Source organism: Theropithecus gelada, chromosome 8 (genome assembly GCF_003255815.1).
Source record: "Theropithecus gelada isolate Dixy chromosome 8, Tgel_1.0, whole genome shotgun sequence".
Taxonomy (NCBI): Eukaryota; Metazoa; Chordata; class Mammalia; order Primates; family Cercopithecidae; genus Theropithecus; species Theropithecus gelada.
In genome coordinates this window covers 17,317,586-17,343,499 of record NC_037676.1, presented here as the reverse complement: position 1 = coordinate 17,343,499, position 25,914 = coordinate 17,317,586, and the positions used below count along the sequence as shown (strand labels likewise).

Below are 25,914 nucleotides of genomic sequence, written 5' to 3'. Positions count from 1 at the left end.
TAGTGAAGGCCATGTATGACAAAGCCACAGCTAACTACATACTCAGGCAGAACTGAAATCCTTTCTTCTAAGAGCTAAAACAAGATAAGGATGCTCACTACTGGAAGTCCTAGCCAGAGTAGCCAGGCAAAAGAAATGCATCCACATTTGAAAAGGGGAATTCAAGTTGTCCCTTTTTCAGATAACATAATCTTATATCTAGAAGCACCTAAAGACTCTACCTAAAACTCTTAGATCTGATAGATGAACTCAGTAAAGTTTCAAGGTAGAAAATCAGTGTACACAATTCAGTAGGGTGTCTATTCTCTAATAATGAACTAGTTGAAAAAAATCAGGAAAGTAATCCCATTCGTAACAGCTACAAAAGGAAAAATCTAGGAATAAATTTAACCCAGGAGTAATTTCATTGGATCCAGCAACCGCACTACTATGTTTTTTTGTGTTTTTTTTTTTTTTTTGATTTTTTTTGGGAGTCAAGTATTTATTGATAGTTTACCTTACTTTTATAAAAAATTCAATGTTTCCCAAATTTAGACACTTAAGAATATATCTCATGCTTATTAGCTCTTGGGAAATTATTATAGGAGTGTGACCCAATAAAAAATTCAGAGATTAATAGTTGTTAATAAGCTGAATTAAAAGATGTACTTCTGCTGTTTTTTGGTTGGTTCTTATGGTGTCATTTATTTATTTATTTTTTATTATACTTTAAGTTCTAGGGTATATGTGCATAACGTGCAGGTTTGTTACATATGTATACTTGTGCCATGTTGCTGTGCTGCACCCATCAACTTGTCAGCACCCATCAACGCGTCATTTACATTAGGTATAACTCCCAATGCAATCCCTCCCCCCTCCCCACTCCCTGTAATAGGCCCTGGTGTTTGATGTTCCCCTTCCCGAGTCCAAGTGATCTCATTGTTCAGTTCCCACCTATGAGTGAGAACATGCGGTGTTTGGTTTTCTGTTCTTGCAATCGTTTGCTGAGAATGATGGTTTCCAGCTGCATCCATGTCCCTACAAAGGACACAAACTCATCCTTTTTTATGGCTGCATAGTATTCCATGGTGTATATGTGCCACATTTTCTTCATCCAGACTGTCACTGATGGACATTTGGGTTGATTCCAAGTCTTTGCTATTGTGAATAGTGCTGCAATAAACATACGTGTGCATGTGTCTTTATAGCAGCATGATTTATAATCCTTTGGGTATATACCCAGTAATGGGATTGCTGAGTCATATGGTACTTCTAGTTTTAGATCCTTGAGGAATCGCCATACTGTTTTCCATAATGGTTGAACTACTTTGCAGTCCCACCAACAGTGTAAAAGTGTTCCTATTTCTCCACATCCTCTCCAGCACCTGTTGTTTCCTGACTTTTTAATGATCGCCATTCTAACTGGTGTGAGATGGTATCTCATTGTGGTTTTGATTTGCATTTCTCTGATGGCCAGTGATGATGAGCATTTTTTCATGTGTCTGTTGGCTGTATGAATGTCCTCTTTTGAGAAATGTCTATTCATATCCTTTGCCCACTTTTTGATGGGGCTGTTTGTTTTTTTCTTGTAAATTTGTTTGAGTTCTTTGTAGGTTCTGGATATTAGCCCTTTGTCAGATGAGTAGATTGCAAAAATTTTCTCCCATTCTGTAGGTTGCCTGTTCACTCTGATGGTAGTTTCTTTTGCTGTGCAGAAGCTATTTAGTTTCATTAGATCCCATTTGTCAATTTTGGCTTTTGTTGCTGTTGCTTTTGGTGTTTTAGACATGAAGTCCTTGCCCATGCCTATGTCCTGAATGGTATTACGTAGGTTTTCTTCTAGGGTTTTTATGGTATTAGGTCTAACATTTAAGTCTCTAATCTAAATTTGAAGTCTTGAATTAATTTTCGTATAAGGAGTAAGGAAAGGATCCAGTTTCAGCTTTCTACTTATGGCTAGCCAATTATCCCAGCACCATTTATTAAATAGGGAATCCTTTCCCCATTTCTTGTTTTTCTCAGGTTTGTCAAAGATCAGATGGCTGTAGATGTGTGGTATTATTTCTGAGGACTCTGTTCTGTTCCATTGGTCTATATCTCAGTTTTGGTACCAGTACCATGCTATTTTGGTTAGTGTAGCCTTGTAATATAGTTTGAAGTCAGGTAGCGTGATGCCTCCAGCTTTATTCTTTTGACTTAGGATTGTCTTGGAGATGCGGGCTCTTTTTTGGTGCCATATGAACTTTAAAGCAGTTTTTTCCAATTCTGTGAAGAAACTCATTGGTAGCTTGATGAGGATGGCATTGAATCTATAAATAACCTTGGGCAGTATGGCCATTTTCACAATATTGATTCTTCCTATCCATGAGCATGGTATGTTCTTCCATTTGTTTGTGTCCTCTTTTATTTCACTGAGCAGTGGTTTGTAGTTCTCCTTGAAGACGTCCTTTACATCCTTTGTAAGTTGTATTCCTAGGTATTTTATTCTCTTTGAAGCAATTGTGAATGGAAGTTCATTCATGATTTGGCTCTCTGTTTGTCTGTTACTGGTGTATATGAATGCTTGTGATTTTTGCACATTAATTTTGTATCCTGAGACTTTGCTGAAGTTGCTTATCAGCTTAAGGAGATTTTGGTCTGAGACAATGGGATTTTCTAAATATACAATCATGTCATCTGCAAACAGGGACAATTTGACTTCTTCTTTTCCTAACTGAATACCCTTGATTTCTTTCTCTTGCCTGATTGCCCTAGCCAGAACTTCCAACATTATGTTGAATAGGAGTGGTGAGAGAGGGCATCCCTTCTTGTGCCAGTTTTCAAAGGGAATTTTTCCAGTTTTTGCCCATTCAGTATGATATTGGCTGTGGGTTTGTCATAAATAGCTCTTATGATTTTGAGGTACGTTCCATCAATACCGAATTTATTGAGCGTTTTTAGCATGAAGGGCTGTTGAATTTTGTCAAAGGCCTTTTCTGCATCTATTGAGATAATCATGTGGTTTTTTTGTCTTTGGTTCTGTTTATATGCTGGATTACATTGATTGATTTGCATATGTTGAACCAGCCTTGCATCCCAGGGATGAAGCCCACTTGATCATGGTGGATAAGCTTGTTGATGTGCTGCTGGATCCGGTTTGCCAGTATTTTATTGAGGATTTTTGCATCGAAGTTCATCAGGGATATTGGTCTAAAATTCTCTTTTTTTGTTGTGTCTCTGCCAGGCTTTGGTATCAGGATGATGTTGGCCTCATAAAATGAGTTAGGGAGGATTCCCTCTTTTTCTATTGATTGGAATAGTTTCAGAAGGAATGGTACCAGCTCCTCCTTGTACCTCTGGTAGAATTCAGCTGTGAATCCACCTGGTCCTGGACTTTTTTTGGTTTGTAGGCTATTAATTATTGCCTCAATTTCAGAGCCTGCTATTGGTCTATTCAGGGATTCAGCTTCTTCCTGGTTTAGTCTTGGGAGAGTGTAAGTGTCCAGGAAATAATCCATTTCTTCTAGATTTTCTAGTTTATTTGCGTAGAGGTGTTTATAGTATTCTCTGATGGTAGTTGGTATTTCTGTGGGGTCGGTGGTGATATCCCCTTTATCATTTTTTATTGCATCTATTTGATTCTTCTCTCTTTTCTTCTTTATTAGTCTTGCTAGCGGTCTATCAATTTTGTTGAGCTTTTCAAAAGACCAACTCCTGGATTCATTGATTTTTTGGAGGGTTTTTTTGTGTCTCTATCTCCTTCAGTTCTGCTCTGATCTTAGTTATTTCTTGCCTTCTGTTAGCTTTTGAATGTGTTTTCTCTTGCTTCTCTAGTTCTTTTAATTGTGATGTTAGAGTGTCAATTTTAGATCTTTCCTGCTTTCTCTTGTGGGCATTTAGTGCTATAAATTTCCCTCTACACACTGCTTTAAATGTGTCCCAGAGATTCTGGTATGTTGTATCTTTGTTCTCATTGGTTTCAAAGAACATCTTTATTTCTGCCTTCATTTCGTTGTGTACCCAGTAGTCATTCAGGAGCAGGTTATTCAGTTTCCATGTAGTTGAGCGGTTTTGATTGAGTTTCTTAGTCCTGAGTTCTAGTTTGATTGCACTGTGGTCTGAGAGACAGTTTGTTATAATTTCTGTTCTTTTACGTTTGCTGAGGAGTGCTTTACTTCCAATTATGTGGTCAATTTTAGAATAAGTGTGATGTGGTGCTGAGAAGAATGTATATTCTGTTGATTTGGGGTGGAGAGTTCTGTAGATGTCTATTAGGTCTGCTTGCTGTAGAGATGAGTTGAATTCCTGGATATCCTTGTTAGCTTTCTGTCTCGTTGATCTGTCTAATGTTGACAGTGGGGTGTTGAAGTCTCCCATTATTATTGTATGGGAGTGTAAGTCTCTGTGTAAGTCTCTAAGGACTTGTTTTATGAATCTGGGTGCTCCTGTATTGGGTGCATATATATTTAGGATAGTTAGCTCTTCCTGTTGAATTGATCCCTTTACCATTGTGTAATGGCCTTCTTTGTCTCTTTTGATCTTTGATGGTTTAAAGTCTGTTTTATCAGAGACTAGTATTGCAACCCCTGCTTTTTTTTGTTTTCCATTTGCTTGGTAGATATTCCTCCATCCCTTTATTTTGAGCCTATGTATGTCTCTGCATGTGAGATGGATCTCCTGAATACAGCAGACTGATGGGTCTTGACTCTTTATCCAGTTTGCCAGTCTGTGTCTTTTAATTCGAGCATTTAGTCCATTTACATTTAAGGTTAATATTGTTATGTGTGAACTTGATCCTGCCATTATGATAATAACTGGTTATTTTGCTCGTTAATTGATGCAGTTTCTTCCTAGCCTCGATGTTCTTTACATTTTGGCATGTTTTTGCAATGGCTGGTACCGGTTGTTCCTTTCCATGTTGAGTGCTTCCTTCAGGGTCTCTTGTAAGGCAGGCCTGGTGGTGACAAAATCTCTAAGCATTTGCTTATCTGTAAGGGATTTTATTTCTCCTTCACTTATGAAACTTAGTTAGGCTGGATATGAAATTCTGGGTTTAAAATTCTTTTCTTTAAGAATGTGCCCCCACTCTCTTCTGGCTTGTAGAGTTTCTGCTGAGAGATCTGCTGTTAGTCTGATGGGCTTCCCTTTGTGGGTAACCCGACCTTTCTCTCTGGCTGCCCTTAACATTTTTTCCTTCATATCAACTTGGTGAATCTGGCAATTATGTGTCTTGGAGTTGCTCTTCTCGAGGAGTATCATTGTGGCGTTCTCTGTATTTCCTGAATTTGAATGTTGGCCTGCCCTACTAGGTTGGGGAAGTGTTCCTGGATGATATCCTGAAGAGTGTTTTCCAACTTGTTTTCATTTTCCCCCTCACTTTCAGGCACCCCAATCAGACGTAGATTTGGTCTTTTTACATAATCCCATACTTCTTGCAGGCTTTGTTCATTTCTTTTTCTTCTTTTTTCTTTAGGTTTCTCTTCTTGCTTCATTTCATTCATTTGATCCTCAATCGCTGATACTCTTTCTTCCAGTTGATCGAGTGGGTTACTGAAGTTTGTGCATTTGTCACTTACTTCTTGTGTCATGGTTTTCATCTCTGTCCATTCGTTTATGGCCTTCTCTGCATTAATTATAATGGTTATCAATTCTTCCACTCTTTTTTCAAGATTTTTAGTTTCTTTTCCCTGGGTACATAATTCCTCCTTTAGCTCTGAGAAATTTGATGGACTGAAGCCTTCTTCTCTCATCTCGTCAAAGTCATTCTCCATCCAGCTTTGATCCGTTGCTGGCGATGAGCTGCATTCCTTTGGAGGGGGAGATGCACTCTTATTTTTTGAATTTCCAGCTTTTCTACCCTGCTTTTTTCCCATCTTTGTGGTTTTATCTGCCTCTGGTCTTTGATGATGGTGACGTACTGATGGGGTTTTGGTGTGGGTGTCCTTCCTGTTTGTTAGTTTTCCTTCTAACAGTCAGGACCCTCAGCTGTAGGTCTGTTGGAGATTGCTTGAGGTCCACTCCAGACCCTGTTTGCCTGGGTGTCAGCAGCAGAGGCTGCAGAAGATAGAATATTGCTGAACAGTGAGTGTACCTGTCTGATTCTTGCTTTGGAAGCTTCCTCTCAGGGGTGTACTCCACCCTGTGAGGTGTGGGGTGTCAGACTGCCCCTAGTGGAGGATGTCTCTCAGTTAGGCTACTCAGGGGTCAGGGACCCACTTGAGCAGGCAGTCTGTCCGCTCTCAGATCTCAACCTCCGTGTTGGAGTTGCTTGCGTCTGCAGAGGTTTCTGCTGCTGTTGTTTTGTTTTTTTGTGTTTTTTTGTTGTTGTTGTTGTTGTTATTGTTTAGCTGTGCCCTGTTCCCAGAGGTGGATTCTACAGAGACTGGCAGGCCTCCTTCAGCTGCTGTGAGCTCCACCCAGTTCGATCTTCCCAGGGCTTTGTTTACCTACTTAAGCCTCAGCAATGGCGGGCGCCCCTCCCCCAGCCTCGCTGCTGCCTTGCGGTTAGATGGCAGACTGCTGTGCTAGCAATGAGGAAGGCTCCGTGGGCGTGCGACCCTCCCGGCCAGGTGTGGGATATAATCTCCTGGGGTGCCCGTTTGGTTAAAGTGCACTATTGGGGTGGGAGTTACCCGATTTTCCAGGTGTTGTGTGTCTCTGTTCCCCTGGCTAGGAAAAGGGATTCCCTTCCCCCTTGCGCTTCCCAGGTGAGGCGATGCCTCGCCCTGCTTCAGCTCTCGCTGGTCGGGCTGCAACAGCTGACCAGCACCAATTGTCCGGCATTCCCCAGTGAGATGAACCCAGTACCTCAGTTGATAATGCAGAAATCACCTGTCTTCTGTGTCGCTCGTGCTGGGAGCTGGAGACTGGAGCTGTTCCTATTCGGCCATCTTGCTCCTCCCCCCTCTCCACTACTCTGTTTTTATCCAAATGTAAGGAAATTACTGTCAGGGTTATAGGGCATTCCTGTATTTATTACAGTACTATTCTTGATAGCCAAGATATGGAATTAATCTGTGTCCATCAAACTTATGAATACACAAAGAAAATGGGGCACATATACATAATAGAATATTACTCTTCCATTAAAATGAAATCTTGGCATTTATGGTAACGTGGATAAAACTAGAGGTCATTATATTAAGTGAATTAAGTTAGGCATTGAAAGACACATATTGTATATTCTCCCTCATGTGGGAGTTTAAAAAGTTGGTATCATGGACGTAGACAGTATAGTGATAGTTACCAGAGGCTGTGGATAGTGGTGGTGGTGGGATAAAGGGAGATTAGTCGAAACATATAGTTAGAAGGAATAAGTCCTATTGTTTCATAGCACCAGAGGATGAATATAGTTTATAATTATTGAATATTTCAAAATAGCTAGAAGATTTGAAATCCCAACACAAAGAAACAGTAAATGTTTGAAGTGATGGGTATCCAAAATATTCTTATTAGATTATTACACATTACATGCATATTTCAAAATATCACATGTACCGAGTAAATATAGTTACTATGTATTAATGTTTTCTTAAACTTAGATTTCAGATGAACAATCTAATGAAACACTGTAAAGAACTAGAAAAGCAAGGTAAAAAAACTCAACATTAGTGGAAGGAAAGAATAAAGGTCAGAGTATAAAAAGTGAAGTTCAGATTTTAAGAAAGAATTTAAAAGGTCAAAAAAAAGTCAGGTTTTTTGAAACATAGGCAAAATTGGCAAGGCACAGTAGCTCACACCTGTAATCCCAGCACTTTGGGAGGCCGAGGTGGGCGGATCAGGAGGTCAGGAGATCAAGATCATCCTGGCCAACATGGTGAAACATGTCTCTACTAAAAATACAAAAATTAGTTGGGCATGGTGGCACATTCCTGTAGTCCCAGCTACATGGTAGGCTGAGGCAGAAGAATCGCTTGAACCCGGGAAGCAGAGGTTGCAGTGAGCCAAGATCATGCCACTGCACTCCGGTCTGGGCAACAGAATGAGACTTCGTCTCAAAAAAGGCAAAATTGACAAACTTTTTGCTAGTCTAAGAAAAAAGACCAAAATCAATAAAAGCAGAAACAAAGAGACAGAACTACTGATACCGCGGAAATACAAAGAAATACGAAATCATTAGAGATTATTATGAAAAAGTATTCCCCAACTACTTAGAAAAACAAGAAGTGGAGATATTTTTGGAAACATACAAACTACCCAGAAGGGTCAAGAACCATGAAGTTCATCGGGAACTCTGAAGAATGAAAAAGCTTCAACAGACCAGTAATGAGTTATGAGATCAAAGCACTAATAAAATGATCTCCCATCCAAGGAAAGCTCATGACCTGACAGTTTCACCGCTCAGTTCTAGCAGACATTTAAAGAAGAACCAGGCCAAATGCAGCGACTCAGGCTTGTAATCCTAGCACTTTGGGAGGCCGAAGCAAGCAGATCACGAGGTCAGGAGTTTGAAACCATCCCAGCCAATATGGTGAAACCCTGTCTCTACTAAAAATACAAAAATTAGCCAGGTGTGGTGGCCTGTAGTCCCAGCAACTTGGGAGGCTGAAGCAGAAGAACCGCTTGAACCCAGGAGGTGGAGGTTGCAGTGAAGCGAGATCGCGCCACTGCACTCCAGCCTGGGCAACAGAGCGAGACTCTATCTCAAAAAAAAAAAAAAAAAAAAAAGGCCAGGCACAGTGACTCATGCCTGTAATCCCAGCACTTTGGGAGGCTGAGGCAGGCAGATCACGAGGTCAGGAGATCAAGACCATCCTGGCTAACGTGGTGAAATCCCGTCTGTACTAAGAAATACAAAAAATTAGCTGGGCGTGGTGGCAGGTGCCTGTAGTCCCAGCTACACGGGAGGCTGAGGCAAGGAGAATGGTGTGAAGCCAGGAGGCAGAGCTTACAGTGAGCCGAGATTGCGCCACTGCACTGCAGCCTGGGCGACAGAGCCAGACTCCCTCTCAAAAAAAAAAGAAAAATATGTGTATATATATATATCATATATAATAGTAATGTGTTTATACTATTATATATGTTATATATAAAGCCATGGTAACCAATATAGTATGGTACTGGCATGGACATACACACTGGTCAGTGGAACAGAATAGACAAACCTAGAAATCTGTGCATTTATAGCCAACTTATTTTTGACAAAGTCCCCAAGAACATACTTTGAGGAATGCAGCATTTCTTCAATAAATGGTGCTCAGAAAACTGGATATACTTAAGAAGAAGAATCAAAGTAGGCTCTTAACTTCCACAATTTACAAAAATCACCTCAACTTGAATTAAAGACTTAAATGTAAGACCTAAAAATATGAAACTACTAGAAGAAAAGATTGCGGAAACACTTTACAATGTTGGGATGAGTAAAGATTTTTGCAGGGGGTTGGGCGGGGGGTAGGACAAGACCTCTAAATTATGAGCAACAAATGCTAAAATATTCAGACACGGTGTCCCATCAAGTGAAAACACTTCTGCCCAGTAAAGGACATAATCAACAAAGTGAAGATACAACCTACAGAGTGGTAGAAGATATTTTTGAGCTCTCCATTTGAAAAGGGGTTAATAACCAGAGTATATAAATAACAACAAATGGTCAAATAACTCGATTTTAAAATGGGCAGAATTTTTGATGGAGTAGATATTTCTCAAAAGAAGACATAGAAATGGCTAACAGACATATGAATACTTGTTCAACATTACTAATCATCAGGGAAATGCAAATCGAAACCACATTGAGATATCATTTTACCACAGTTAAAATGGTTATCAAAAAGACAATAAACAATGAGTACTGGCCAGGATGAAGAGAAAGGGAAACTTGTACAGTGTCTGAAAAAGTATGAAAAAGAGTGTGAATGCTCATTGAAAAACTATAGAACTACCATATGACTCTGCATTCCCACTGCTTGGTATGTATTTTAAAAAAAGGAAGTCTGTATATTGAAGAAATGTCTGCACTCCCATGTTTATTGTAGTGCTGTTCACGTTAGCCAAGATATGAAATTCACCTAAATGTTAATCTATGGATGAGTGGATATAGAAAATGTGGTACATAAATATAAGTAGAATATTATTCAGCCATAGATAATGATGAAATTATGTTATCTGCTGCAATGTGGATGGAACACAGAGGTCATTACGTTAAGTGAAATAAACCGACACAGAATGACATATACCATATGTTCTTTCTCAAATGTGGGGGCTTAAAATGTAGATTTCATGAAGGTAGAGAGTAGATTGGTGGTTACCAGAAGCTAGAAGGAGGGAGGAGGGGGCACAGGGGATTTAGAAAGGATTTTGAAAGGTTGATTAATGGGCACTTTTTTCTTTCCCTTGGGGCATTTGGCAGTGGTGGTGGCTTTTGCAGCCATAGCCAAGATTAAGGCCCGGGATCTTTGAGGCAAGAAGGAGGAGGAGCTGCTAAGATAGCTGGACAACCTGAAGGTAGACCTGTCTCAGATGTATGTTGCCAAAGTGACAGGTGCCTGACATTCCAGTTCTCTTAGATTATAGTCATTTCCAAATCTGTTCCCTGTGTTCTCACTGTGATTAGCCAACTCAGAAAGCAAACCTCAGGAAGTTCTACGAGAGCAAGAAATACTAGTCCCCAGATCTGTGGCCCGAGAATACTTGTATCATATGCCACTGGTCAACAAGCATAGGGAGAACCTGAAGACCAAGAAGCAGCAGCAGCGGGAACAGGCCATACCAACTACAGAAGTAAGAGATGTAGGCATGAGCATTGCTGAGTCAAAATTCAAACTGGAAAAAAAAAAGATGTTAGGTTAATGGGCACAAAAATACAGTTAGAAGGAACACGGTGTATTGTTCAGTACTGCAGTAGAGTGACTATAGTTAACAATAATTTGTATATTTTAAAATAACTGGTGGAGAGCAATTGAAATGTCCCCAGCACAAAGAAGGGGTGAATTTTTGGGGTGACGGATGTCCCTTTTGCCCTGTTCTGATCATTATACGTTACATACATATATCAAGATATCACATATACTCTAAAAATATATATAGCTGTTATGTTTCAGTTTTTAAAAACTCTGTTTATATGTGGCATAATAAAATATTTTGTGTCTTTAAAACAAAATCAAAGGAATAACTAAAAGAATCTGTATGGGAGAACTGATCTTCTGTGTAGAGGATCTTCAGGACTCTACAAAAGAAAAAACCTGTTAGAACTAAAGATGTTTAGGAAGGCTGCAAAATACAAGTTGAGCGTTTACAAAACAATTGTATTTCTATATACTAGCAACGAACATTAAAAGTGAAATTAATTTTACGGTAGCCTCAAAAAGATCAAGATATTAGAGAATAAATTTAGCAAAATTAGTTCAAGTGAAACTATAAAATACTGAAAAAAGAAACTGTAAAAGTGGAAAGATTTTGTAGTCATGTGTTGTAACTTTATTGTTAAGACTGAAGTACTCTCCAAACAGATCTTCAGATTCAACATAATCACTGTGAAAATCCAAGTTGACTTTGTGTATGTATGTAAAGAAATTGACAGACAAATCCTGAAATTTATGTGGAAATGCAAAGGACTCAGAATAGTCAAAATGTAGAAAAAGACACAAAAAATTGGAGGACTCCTGATTTCTCCATTTCAAAAGTTATCAAACCATGCTGCAGAATAATAAGATACAAATAAATGGGGAAATATTTCATGTTCATGGACTGGAAGACTTAATTTTTTAATATGTTATACTGTACAAAGTAATCTACAGATTCAACACAATTACTATCAAAATGTCAGTAACATTTATCCCAGAGATGGAAAATATTCTAAAAATTATATGAGAGCTCAAGGTACCCCAAATAATCAGAACATTTTGAAAAATAACAGCGTTGGAGTACTCATATGTGATTTCAAACATATTACTAAGCTACAGTAGTCAAAATAGTGTGGAACTGGCATAAGGACAGGCTAATGGAATAGAATAGAGTGCGCAAATCTTCAAATCTTTAACAAGAGTGCTAAGACCACTCATTGGGGAAATGTCAGACTTTTTAAAAAATGGTAGTGTGAATACAGTATCTTTATGCAAAAATGAGAAGTAGGACCCTTATATCACACAGTGTGCAAAAACTATCTCAATGTTTTAAGACCTAAATGTAATCCTGAAACTATAAAATCCTGAGGAAAAAACATAAGGGAAAAGCATCACATTATTATATGTGCTGGCAATTTCTTCGCTATGACACCAAAAGCACATGCAACAAAAGCAAAAATGGGACTACATCAAACTTAAACTTTTGTGTCTTAAAACAAAGGGGCATGTAAAGGCAACCTACAGAATAGAATAAAATGTTTACAAATCATATACCTATAAGGAGTTAATATCAGACTGTATAAAGAACTCCTGTATTTCTACATCTAAAAATCAAATATCCTGATTTTAAAAGGGGAAAAATACTGTAATAGATACTTATCCAAAGATGGTCTAGAAATGTTCACAAGGGCTGGGCGCAGTGGCTCACTCCTGTAATCCCAGCACTTTGGAAGGCCAAGGTGGGCAGGTCACCTGAGGTCAAGGGTTCAAGACCAGCCTGTGCAACATGGTGAAACCCCATGTCTACTAAAAATACAAAAAATTGGCTGGGCATGATGGCAGGCACCTGTAATCCCAGCTACTTGGGAGGCCGAGTCAGGAGAAACACTTGAACCTGGGAGGCAGAGGTCACAGTGAGCAGAGATTGTGCCACTGCACTCCAGCCTGGGCCATGAGAGCAAAACTCCATCTCAAAAAAAGAAAGAAGAGTTCACAAGCATATGAAAACATACTCAACACTCTCTAATCTAGAAATGTGAATAAAAACTACAGTAGGATATCACCTGATACCCACTAGGATCGTTGCTATCAAAAAAATAGAAAATATTTTTGGCAAGGATGTAGAGAAATTAGAAACGTACTGTTGTAGGAATTGTAAAATGGTGCAACCACTATGGAAAATAGCTTGGAGGGTCCACAAAAAAATGAAAAATATAACTGATATGATATAGCAATCTCATTTCTGCATGTATATATATATATATATATATATAAAATTTAAAGCTGGATTTTGAAGAGATACTTGCCCACCCATGTTCATTTCCACACTTTTCACATTAACCAAGAAGTAGAAGCAGACCAAATGTTCATCCACAGATTTATGTATAAATAAAATGTGGTCTCTACAAAAAATGGAAAATCGTTCAGCTTTAAAAAGGAAAGAAATCCTGTCACATGCTACAACATGGATGAACCTTGAGGACATTATGCTAAGTGAATGAAAGAAGCCAGTCACAAAAAGAAAAAATATGATTCCATTTATTTGAGGTAAGAAAAGTTGTTAAAATCATAGAAACAAAGTAGAATGTTGGCTACAAGTGGTTGGCATGAAGGGGAAAAGAGAAGCTATTTAATGGGTATAGAGTTTGAGATTAGTGAGATGAAATGGTTTTGGAATTCTTTTCCACAACAGTGTGAATATACTAATGTGAAATGGTACTGAACTGTATGCTTAAAACTATTAACATGGTAAACTCAGTGCAGAGCTTCAGTAATCAAGAATTATGCTGGTATAAAGCTCAACAGCTAGATCATTGCCGTATAATCAAGTGTGTAAAAATAATCCCTTACATTTATGGTCTGTTGATTTCAAAAAGAGTTTCAAAGCAATTTGGTGGGGAAAAATAGTCTTTCCAGTAAATGATATTGTAACAACTGAATATCCACATGTAAAAGAATAAAGTCAAATCTCTGCTTTCTGTCAAAAAAAAAATGAACTCAAAATGGGTCAAATATCTAAATACAAGAGCTAATGCTGCAAAATTCTTAGGAGTAAATCTTTGTGATGTTGGATTAGGCAGTGATTTCTTAGATATAAAATGCACAAGTAATGAAATAAAACATAGGTGAACTGGATTTCAGCTACTAATTAAAACCTTTTGTGCTTCAAAGTGATAGATAGGGACAGGAGGCAGGGAAATTCTGGGCCAAAGAGGATGGGTTGCCAGTGAGGGCTCCACCCTCAAGCTGAAAAGCCTGATACGGTGGCCCAAAGTGATAACTTACATGCCTGATTTCCTGCTCAAATGTTGCCTTTTCGAAAGCCACCCATGGCCTGCCCTGTCCCCCATTGCTGTGCCCGTAAAAGCCCCAGGCTCAGCCAGCAGAGAGAGGAGAAGCAGCTGGACATTGGAGACTGCAGCTAGATGTCAGAGAGAAGTGGGTTGACTTCAGAGGGTCAGTTTGACAGTATAATTTCCGAGAAGAATCTGGCCAGAGACAGCCAGACTTCAGTGGAGTTTACCTTCCCACTCTGTCCGCTTTCCAGTTCCCCTTCCTGCTGAGAACCACTTCCGTTGGCAATAAAATGTCTTGAATTTACCATCTTCCAATTTGTTTGTACAACCTCATTTCTCCTGGATGCTGGACAAGAGCTCAGGTGCCACAAGTGTGGTTGCAAAAGGCTGTCACACTGACCCTTTGCCCTTGCTGGCAGAAGGCAGCCACCTCACGCAAAAACGCAGAGGATCCACTGAGCTGTTAGCACTTAAGCCATAGCAGACAGGCAAGCTAAAAGAGCACCCGGATACTTCCTCTGGGACTTCAGGGGTCACAGGCACCCCTCCCCAGATGTTGCCGTGGGGCCAGTACAGAGTTCACTCCAGCTGGTGCCCAAAGGCATTCACCCTAGCTGCCATACCCACTCACCTTTGTGTTCCCTCCAGCAAGGGGTGGAACACAGCAGGTTTGAGTGAGTGGAGTGGCTGACTCCAGTGCTCATATACTCCGATTTCTGCCCATGAAGGGGTCAGGGAAATATCCTGCTTAAAAAGGACATCATCAAGAAAATGAAAAAAGTGAAAAGACACCCACAGAATGAGAGAAAATATTTTTAAAGTATATATCTGATAAGGAAATTATATCTAGAATATGTAAAGAAGTCTTACAACTGAATAACAAAAATATAAATATCCCAATAAGAAAGGAAAATAGGATTTTAGCAGGCATTTCTCTAAAGAAGATATACAAATGGCTAATTAGCACATGAAAAAAATGCTGAGGGTCAAATGCAAATCAAAACCATGGCATACCCATTCGTACCCATAACAATACCTAAAGTAAAAGGGACAGATGTTAGTGTTCGTGAGGTTAGAGGGAAATTGGAACCCTCAGGCACTGCTAGTGGGAATGTGAAATGATGCAGCCACTTTGGAAGTGAGTCTGGCAGTTCCTTAAAAGAATAAACAAGATTACAATAGGATTCAGTAATCCCACTCCTAAATCTAGGAATGAAAGCATGTTTACACAAAAACTTATACATGAATATTTATAGCAGCATTATTGATAGTAGCCAAAAACAGAAAATAGTCTAAACATTCATCAATTTATACATGAAGAAACGCAATTGTTATATCCATACAATGGACTGTTATTTAGAAATGATGTTAAATACTGATTTATGCATCAACATGGATGAACTTGGAAAACATGTTAAGTAAAAGAAGCTAGTCATAAAAGGCTACATTTTATATGATTCCATTTATTTCAAATGTCCTGAGAAGGCAAATCTGTTTAAAGAAAATGCAGATTTGTGGTTGCCAGATGATCCCTAGTGAGGGTGGTGGAAGAGATTTGGAGAATAACTGCTGGTGAGTGTGGAGTTTCTTTAGGGGGTAAATGTTCTGAGTGTAGATAGTGGTGGTGATTATAAAGGTAAACTGAGGCTGGAGCCGAACCAGGAACGAAGACACAAGGCAAATGGCAGTGAGAATAGCCTTTATTAGGACTCCCAGGCGAGGTTCCTCGGTCCAAAGGCCTGGGCCGAGGAAGTCGCGCTGAGGGAGGAGGGTAGGGGCTTTTTATAGCCCGAGAGGTAGGGAAGCTGGTTGTGCAAACAGGGCCTGGGGGGTCTTGAAACTACTAGGGCAGGAGTTGAGTAAGGATCATGAGGAAGGGGTCTTTGGAAACTGTCAACCGAAACTGCTGTTTACGAACTTGTGGAATGCAGGTGAGCTGCAGGTCATGGGGGAGTGTGGTTGCCCAGCCCCAGAACTCTGACGCATGTAAGTCTGTGGGTGTGTACAAGGGTGAAGGGAGTCTTTAACAAAAGGCCTGCTACGCCAGGTAACGCCGCCATGTTGGGTCTAGATTCCTGCCTAACAGTGATTGCACAACTTTATTAAAAATCACTGAAGTATATGGTTTAAAAGAATATACTGTGAATTGTATTTTAATGAAGCTGATACTTTTAAAAAGTTATAGTAGTTGATACTTTATCATATTACACAATTAACACTTTTAAGAGAAAAATTTTCCTTTTTATACTGGTATTTTAGTGTACTTTTACAAAGAAGTTTATTAATAACTAAAGCAGCTAATGTTACAAGCAGTTGAATTTTGTAGATCACATATCAAAAAATTGTTTTGATGATTAACTGATAATTAAATTAGACTTTTCCTCAATTTCATTAAAATAATTAAACACCACCTGACTTGGAAAAGGATTTGTTACCTAGTCATTATTTATGCATCTTCTCAAATACCCAGAACATATCTAAAAAGGCATTGCCAAGTTATATCACAATGACTGTTCACTGTATATGGTTTTTTTTTTTTCCCTTGAGACACGTTGTTTGGCCGGATACACTTGAAAAAGATTGGGAAAATTGAGTTATTGTCTTCTTCAATATACTGTTGCAAAACAGTATTTTTCACTGAAATTTCTTTCTGCGCTCTAAACTAATTATCAACAAAACGTTTGAACTGCAGATTTAATTTATTTAACTTATGAGAAATATCTGTTAAATAAGTTAGCTGACAAAGCCACTTCTGTCAAACCATTTTTTTCAGTGTTTCATACAAACTCTGTGCATTCTTTGCTGATGAAAGAGTCAAGGTTTTTAACAACAACAACAAAAAATATCAGCACTGTCATTGTAAATATTTAGATAGCTTGAGTGGGACGAATTGTTTTATTTTGTGAAACAGAAGGGTGGCTAGGAAAGGGGAGGTGGGAAGTGATTACTCCCATGACACACGGGTGTATGTTCTCAGGCAAATCTGTCTTTGAATTTGAGGTTGTGCATACATATTCCCTTAAAACTATGCCTGTGCATCTTCTTGAAGGTCTTTCTGTGTCACCCAGACTGGAGTGCAGTGGCACAATTATGGCTCACTGTAACTTCAACATCCTGGGCTCAAGTGATCCTTCCACCTCAGCCTCCAGAGTAGCTGGGACTGCAAAGCGTGCGTCTTCACACCTAGCTAATTTTCATATTGCTTGTATAGATGGGTGTTACTCAGGCTAGTCTTGATCTCCCGGGCTCAAGGGATCCTCCTGCCTCGGCCTTCCCGGCAGTGCTGGGATTACAGGCATGAGCCACCATGCCTGGCCTCCTTTATATTTATTTATTTTCCGAACTGGTCTCTCGCTCGATCGCTCGGCCTGGAGTGCCGTGGCACAATCTTGGCTTACTGTAACCTCTACCTCCCGGGTTCACATGGTTCTCCTGCCTCAGCCCCCTGAGTAGCTGGGATTACAGGCACCCGCCATGACGTCTGGCTTTTTTTTTTTTTTTTTTTTCATATTTTTAGTAGAGATGGGATTCCGTCATGTTGGCCAGGCTGGTCTCGATCTCCTGACCTCAAGTGATCCGCCTGCCTTGGCCTCCCAAAGTGCTGAGATTATAGGGGTGAGCCACTGCTCCCGGCTTCTGCCACTTTTTTAAAGTCTATCTGCAGAAGTCTGCTTTCTCGTTTTGAATGCTGTAGGTATTCAAATGAATTTAGTAGGTGCTGTTCTACCCTACTGTTAGTCTTTTGCGAATGAATAGCATGGCCTTGAAAAGCATACCTTTATGCATAGTGGTAGTGTATACAGGTATATTTATTTATTTGGTTGGGTTTTTTTTTTATTTTTTATTTATTTATCTATTCTGAGATGGAATCTTGCTCTTGTTTCCCAGCATGGAGTGCAGTGGTAGGATCTCTGCTCACTACAACCTCTACCTCCCAGGTTCAAGCAATTCTCCTGCCTCAGCCTCCCGAGTAGCTGGGATTACAGGTGCCTGCCACTGCACCCAGCTAATTTTTGTGTTTTTAGTAGAGACGGGGTTTCACCATGTTGGCCAGGCTGGTCTTGAACTCCTGACCTCATGATCTGCCCACCTCGGCCTCACAAAGTGCTGGGATTACAGGCTTGAGCCACCATGCCCGGCCACAGGTATATTTCGATGCTGGTACACTTTGTATTCACTTGGACTACATTTTGCTAGAGATGATACCTGTGACACTTGTCTGTGCTCTGCTTTCCTCTCCTGCACTTGTCACAGATGTATCTTGCTGTGTATATGGAACCTAGGAATCCTCCACAGCTGGCAGCTTCTACTAGTTGTTTAGAGCTAGAATAAGAGGCGATTCTCTGTGATAGCGATTTTGTTAGTTTTCTTAGTTTGTATCTTTGCTCTTTTTGTAGTTTGGGTTTTCTAATTACTTTATTAAAGTGATTTCCTTTTGTTAAACTTTATTGTCCTTAAACCAGCTTTGAAGACGTGCTGGAAGATAATTTTCCATGGGTCTCACACTTTCCTGTGTGTTTTGTGAACAGAGGCTGTGGCTGCCTTTGTTCTTGTCTATCTTTTCAAGATTATTTCTATATACAGTGAGTAGCTTTGGAAGATGCTGTAGTGACTTCATAGCAGCGGTCAGGTTCGCATATCTCCCTGGAAGGTAGAGCTGGTGTCTCCTGCTAGTGCAAAGGGATAGGCATCTTTCCCATGATTAAAGATTCCAGCTTCTGAAGTTTAGGGTTTTCTCTCCTATAATGCAACACACTGCATGTGCAGGTGGCATGTGGCCCTATTCAAGTTGCTCTGTGACAGCTGGGACTCAGGGAACTAGAGCCCAGTGGTCACAAGGAAATGTTGATATTCTGGCTACTCCTGTTATTGTAAGTAACAAATACCTTGTCTATCGGAGACTTCTTTCCTCTGCCAGCATTTATTAGCTTGTGACAGGCTAACATGTTGACTTGAAAGTAGTGTAAATCTCCGATCCTTCACAGGTCTTGACAGTATGTAGGTAACACAAATAAATGCATAAACAGCTATCTGGGTTCAGCTCAGAAATGTCAGTTTTTACCCATGATTTTCATTAAAAACTATGTTATATATTATATAAATGTAGCATCGGTTTTTCAAATTTTTTTCTACATTATAGTAAGTTTTTGGTATAAGTTTGTTATTTATATTTAATGAGAATTTTAAAAGCATAATAAACCATGTTTTTAGTGCACTAAAATTGTATGTATGTTTATATAAACTTGTGTTTGGTTTGTTTTTGTTTTTTGAGATACAGTTGCACTCTGTCATCCAGGCTGGAGTACAGTAGTGCAATCTCGGCTCGCTGCAACCTGTGCTTCCCCGGTTCAAACGATTCTTGTGCCTTAACCTCCCGAGTAGCTGGGACTACAGTCACCTGCCACTAAGCCTGGCTAAATTTTGTATTTTTAGTAGAGACAGGATTTTGCCATTGTTGGCCAGGCTGGTCTCAAACTCTTGACCTCAAGTAATCCACGCACCTCCATCTCGCAAAATGCTGGGATTACAAACATGAGCTACGAGCCACTGTGCCCAGCCCTGTGTTTGTAAATACATGTCTAGTTATGATTTTGCTTTTTTTTGGGTTTTTTTTTTTTTTTTTTTTTTGAGGCAGAGTCTCGCTCTGTCACCCAGGCTGGAATACAGTGGCGTCATCTCCGCTCGCTGCAACCTCCGCCTCCCGGGTTCAAGTGATTCTCCTGCCTCAGCCTCCCTTGTAGCTGAGACTACAGTTGCATGCCACCATGTCCAGCTAATTTTTTGTATTTTTAATAGACACAGGGTTTCTATTAAACATGTTAGTAGTAGACGGGGTTTCTACTAAACATAGCCCCATGTTAGCCCGAATGGTCTCTATCTCCTGACCTCGTGATCCACCCACCTCGGCCTCTCAAAGTGCAGGGGTTACAGGCATGAGCCACCACACCTGGCCTAGTTATGTTTTTAAAAACAAATTATTGGTCTGCCTCATCACATATTTATGAATCAGTTTTAATTCCATGAATGTCATAGTGATGTACTGTTTGCCTCTATTTCAGAACATTGGAAAGAAGATGACCTGTCAGGAGTTCATTGCCAATCTGCAAGGGGTAAATGAGGGTGTTGATTTCTCCAAGGATCTGCTGAAAGTAAGCATAGAACTATTGGTTTTTAATGTACACTTATGTTTCTATTTGCTGCTTACAGCTTAATCCTAAGTAGGCTAAGGATCACTTTATTTTGCTTTTTGCTTTTAGTTTTACTCGTGATGTTTCTTTTAAGCCTTGTCCTTGATTTTTCATGCTGCAAAATACCTTAAGTTGATAATTTCTGGAGGTCTGCGTTATAATCAATAATACTGAGGTAAGTAAATTTGGAATGGTTGGTGATACAAATAGTGAGTGGCAGTTTTTGTTTGATTTATCTGTAAATAGACTATCAGAATTTGAGAAAGGTCACAAGGGTATATGCACTATGGAAACAGAGAAGCATTTGCAGGCTATAATGGAAACCCTTCCAACTGTGTTCAATCCCTAGTCTCAGAGCCACTCAGGTTGTCTCTGGAAATAGATTAAATTAAATTCTCAGTAATTGTAGAGTGCCTGAACTATTTGCATTTGGCTTTATTATTGGGAACAATCAGCATGTTTTTCCCCATCATCAGATTGTTTTCAAGGAGACAACAAAATCAACTTTGGAATTCATGCATGCTCCAGCATGGTAAATGAGATGGGCATTTGATTGAGTACAAAATAATGGTAATACAAATATTTTGGGAGTTGTAGGATAAGATGTGTACATTGAGAATGTGATTTTTATAGATCTCTATTTGATTCTAGCCTTTTTAAAAACTTAGTACACGTATAGGTTTCTTTTGGAATCAATTTCTTTAAATGAATTTTCAAGAAAGGTGACATTTGAATCAGCTGTGGTATGGAAATATATGACATGATATGGAAATGTTGAAAGACACGTCCTTTGTTATGTTTTATGTAACTTTTAAGCTATATAGAATAGAGTTCTGCCAGATTTGGAAAGACATATCTACTATGGTAAACGAAAGAAGCCATTACGATGCAGTAATATGACATTCTTAGTCTTCCTGACTTTATTTGCAGCACATTACAAAAAATTATGAAAAAAAGGCAGGAAGAAAAGTAGCTTTAATTTATGGAGTAAAGAAGGCATTTTTTTAGGTCCTTCATAGAGCAAATGCTGCCATTTCTAAAGGTATAATTCCAAATGGGAGCGGGAGATAAACGGTGCAGGATTGTGACGTGATAAAGATGTTTTATAGCTTCCATTAAATCCGGATGGTGTTAACAAGACTTTTTTCAGTCTAGTGGTATTTGCGTGGAAAATTACGGAGTCTCTCCAAGAGAGGATTTGTGAGGCTTTTATCAACTTATGTCAGAAATGAAAGTTGACAGGGAAATTCTCATAGTGAAGTTTTTAGAATTTAGTGGTAGGCTTATGGTAACCTGCATGACTACTGGCAAATTATTGGCTAATTTACAGCATGGTTGGTGGAGCTGTATTAAACCATGTATGGTTAATATGCAGTCCAGAGGCTACTGTTCACCTTGAGTGAATGTATTCTTTGACTTCATCTACCAAGAATTTGCCAGATGATTTGTTGCTGTTGTGCAATGGGATTATCTTTGTAAACCTCGGGGAAAATGTGTATTATTTGTTTTTGTTGTTGTTGTGAGAAGGTGATAGTGAAATGATACTGAAAATGGAGGTGTTTAGCATGGAGATTGTCAAGTGAAATACTTCCATAACAAACCCCAGCCGCTCACCCATCCAAGATGGTTTTCCATTTCAATAGGAATGAGTTTTATTGAAAATTTCAGTAAGAAAAGGTTTTCTTTAAACAATGTTTGTTTCATTTCTCTATTCTGTGTGCTGTTCATTTTTCCTTCCCTTTCCTCTCTTTCTTCTTGACTTCCTTTTGTCCTGGTTTCTTTTTATTTGTCTTTTCCTTTCTCTTTGGCTTTCTAGTTTTCTTTTGGTATCTTTTTTTCTCATTCTGTTTGTCTTAGGATAGCTATCGCTGGATTCCCTGCTAAGATAAATTATGAGGTGGAATATGTACTTGAATTTTGGGGGAAAATACTGTTATACATGTGTTACACAGATACATACCTACATAGAAACTTTTCAACGTTTGGTGTCATCTTACAGGTTTTTTAATATCCTGGTCATTCTCTCTCTCTTTGCCACCTTTCCTATCTCCACATGACAGGTGTGTGTGACATTCAGTTTATTTTTTGTGAGATAAAAGGAAAAATTATGACCTTTATTAGGTTTCCTCATAATCATATATAGAAACTGCTAGATTCAATATCAAAAAATGCTTAAAGTTACATAGATTAAACTGAGTTTTTCATTGTTACATATTGACCTTGATACTTTTAGATTAATTTGGATCAAAAGTAACATTTGGATTTATGTCTCTTCAGATTTCTTTGACTCGGAAGTAACATTTGTACTTTTATGTCTGTTGTTCTGTGTTATTTTGTAGTTAGGAACATTATTGAAGGTCTGCCATGTGTTTACTAGGTGTTGTGGGATTGGAGAAGATGCTGAAACCAAATGGGCACCTGTCCTCAGAGATCACAGACTACTGAGAAACACTGGAGGGGTCTTTCTCCATAAAATGGACAGTTATTCCATGTTGAAATAAAAGTATAAGCCAAATTCTGTTTTGTTTTCCGAAGAGAAAGGGTTAAGGTCTAAAAGGTCTAAAAAATAGACCGTGACATATTTAAATGTATGAGAAATGAGAAACTTGTGTTAAGTCCTTTAATTCAGAGAATTTAATTAATATTTTGCTTCTGAATTTGCCTTATACTGTATTGAAGGGATGGATGATACATTGAGCCCTTTTTTTGGTTTAAAATTCCATTGCAGTTTTCGTTGTTTAGTCAGTTAACCTAAACCGATATTTGACTTTTTTCCCCTACAAGGTGCTTCGAGTATAAGATATGGATATCTGTAATAAAAGTGAAATAAGTTGGATATCAGAAGACAACCAGTGATAGGATATTATTTACATTCTTCAAAGCAGAAAGCTGGGAGGAGGTGATGTTTGAGATGGTATATTAGACCATTCTCCCACCGCTGTAAAGAAATACCTCATCCTGAGTAATTTATAAAGAACAGAGGTTTATTTTGCTCATGGTTCTGCGGGCTGTACAGAAAGCATGATGCTGGCACCTACTTGACTTTTAGGGAGGCCTCAGGAAACTTAAAATCATGGCATATGGGAAGGCAGGCACATCTTACACGGCCAGAGCAGGAGGAAGAGAGGGAGGAGGGAGATACTACACACTATTAAATAGCCATAGCTCAGGAGAGCTCACTCATCATCATGAGAACAGCACCAAGGGGATGGTGCTAACCCATCCATGAGAACTCTGCCCTCCTGATCCAATCACTTCCCACCAGACCCCATATCCGGTACTGTGGATTATTATCCAACGTGAGATTTGGTGGGGACACAAACTATGTCAAATGGCCTTTTGAAGTATAGGTAAAAGACTTACTTGTTATCTTGGTTATTATTCCATTGCACTTCCTGCCCCTTCTTTCACCCAAAGACATTCTCCTATATACCCCTCTCAACTACATGATCAAATCAAGACAGTAATTCATTTAACAAAATAGGTCAGATCATCTGGTATGATTGACATAGTACAGATAAACACAAAAAAGTCTGTTATTGTCTTACAAGTTTCTGAATAACACTGTGATCATGTTTCTACGGGCTCCGCCCATCCCAGCGGTTGGATGTGATTTGTATTCAAGCATCCTTGGGGACAATGTGGAAGAGAAAGGGGAGGTTCTGCTTTGGGTCTGACAGATTTAGTAAAACATTCCTAAGGCTCTAATAAGTATTACAGCTGCTAAGGACATGAATAAAGAGGGATAAGAATGGAGAATGCAGGCTAGCTCTGTATTGTAGGCTGTGTTTTGAAGGACAGTATAGTATGAGGATTGAGATTATGATTTGAGAGCTGTACTTGACTGGGTTCTAATACCAGGTTCTATCTCTTAATAGTCAGGGGACTATATCAAGTAAATGCTGTATTTCAATGTCCTCATCTATAAAATGGGAGATTTTATTAGTACCCACGTCATTTGGTTGTTTCAATACTTGAATATATGTGTGTGTGTGTGTGTGTGTGTATATATACATATACACGTGTATGTATATATACAGCTTTTAGAGTCCTCACATGTAGTAAGTATTGTCTGTTAGCTATTAAAACTTTTTATTTTTGATATTATTTTACTTAGCCTAAAGTGGGCTGGAATGGGACCCTATCCTTTCCTACAGGTACCTGGGTTTAAGATTTTTTAGAGGCAAGTGAGATTAGTGGCAGTAGTCAAAACCTCTCCCCACCATCCCTTTTTAGCTTGCTGCTTTCCAAGGATACATATCCTCTGCTCTTTGAAAGGAACCACCTGTGATGTTGACCTGAAAATGAACCTTGCTTAACCCTTACCTTTTTACCTTGTTAACAGCCTCTTTCTCCTGGGTCTATCCCTCTTCCCCCATTTTTATACCTTACATTTGGTTTGCGTTTTTAGTGACTTCCGTCTTTGATGCTGCAAGAGGGGAAGTACTTAGGGTACATTGGCTCTTGGACTGGTCCTGGAATTTTGAAAAACCTTTGAGGAAGCAAACTAGTTCATACTCTCCTAAGATCCCAAGATGATCCTAGGATATTGGAGATGTGAATTATTTGAAGTGATTAAAATATCCCTGGGGGAAACAAGGGTTGCTAGAGATCTGCCTTCCAAATGGAGAGGCCTTGGTCTGAAGGATCAGGTCCGGGAGTTGTTGGGATTCTGCTTTGTCTCGCCGCAATTTTTGTGGACTGCGTCAGCCTGGGAACGTCTTTTACTCAGTCTCATCGGCTGCTGATAGCAACGAGTGAAGTGTTAGCTTTTGATTATGTGCATATTTCTGAAACTCTTCACTCTGTAGAATAACCTTTGAAAATTTATAACAGCCTAGATATGGAATCAACCTAAATGTTCATCAGCAGATGAAAGGATAAAATGTGGTAGATGTGCACAGTGGAATACTATTTGGCCTTAAAAAGGAGGAATTCTGTCATTTGTGACATCGATAAATCTGGAGGACATTACACTAAATGAAATAAGCCAGGCACAGAAAGACAAATACCGCATGATCTCGCTTACAGTGGAATCTAAAAAAGTTGATCTCACAGATTTAAGGAGTAGAATGGTGGTTACCAGGGTCTGGGGATGGCGGGGATTTGAACAAAGGGTACAATTTCCTTTAGACAATACAAATAAATCTTGGAGCTCTGTTGTATAGCATGGTGACTATAGTTAATAACATTATATTGTTTATTTGAAAATCACTAGAATAGATTTTGAATGTTATCACAAAACAGTTAAGTATGTGCAGTGAGAAATATGTTAATTAGCTTTAATCATTGTACAGTATATATGTATATTCAAAATATCACATTGCATACCATAAATATATACAGTTTTCATTTGTCAATTAAAACATTTAAAAATAATAATTTTCCTGAAAGTTCCTCCATCTTGTGTTCAAAATGCAGTGTCTTGCTCCTCTGCCTTTCTGTTCCCTGAATTTTATTTCTTCTGAGTTTCATAGGAAACCCTTGTTCTTGATTGTAACAGAAAAGCTGCATTTCTATCCTCTATCGAATCTGCTCTGCGTTTCTATCCTCTATCGAATCTGCTCTGCGTTTCTGTCCTCTATCGAATCTGCTCTGCGTTTCTTTTTTTTTTTTTTTTTTTTTAGGGGGGGGCCCGCTTTTTCCCCCCGGCTGGGGGGGCGGGGGTGGGTTTCCGTCCACCCCCGCCCCCCC

General features: G+C 39.1%; 1 protein-coding gene across 3 annotated transcripts in view; it reads left to right on the top strand.

Moving 5' to 3' along the window:
- Positions 1–25,914, top strand: part of PSD3 (pleckstrin and Sec7 domain containing 3) — a 559,261-nt gene that overhangs the window by 309,285 nt on the left and 224,062 nt on the right. For all 3 annotated transcript variants that reach the window (XM_025393705.1, XM_025393706.1, XM_025393707.1), the window contains one exon: positions 20,092–20,181. In XM_025393705.1, the coding sequence (XP_025249490.1) occupies positions 20,092–20,181 (90 nt within the window). The remainder of the gene's footprint in view (positions 1–20,091; positions 20,182–25,914) is intronic.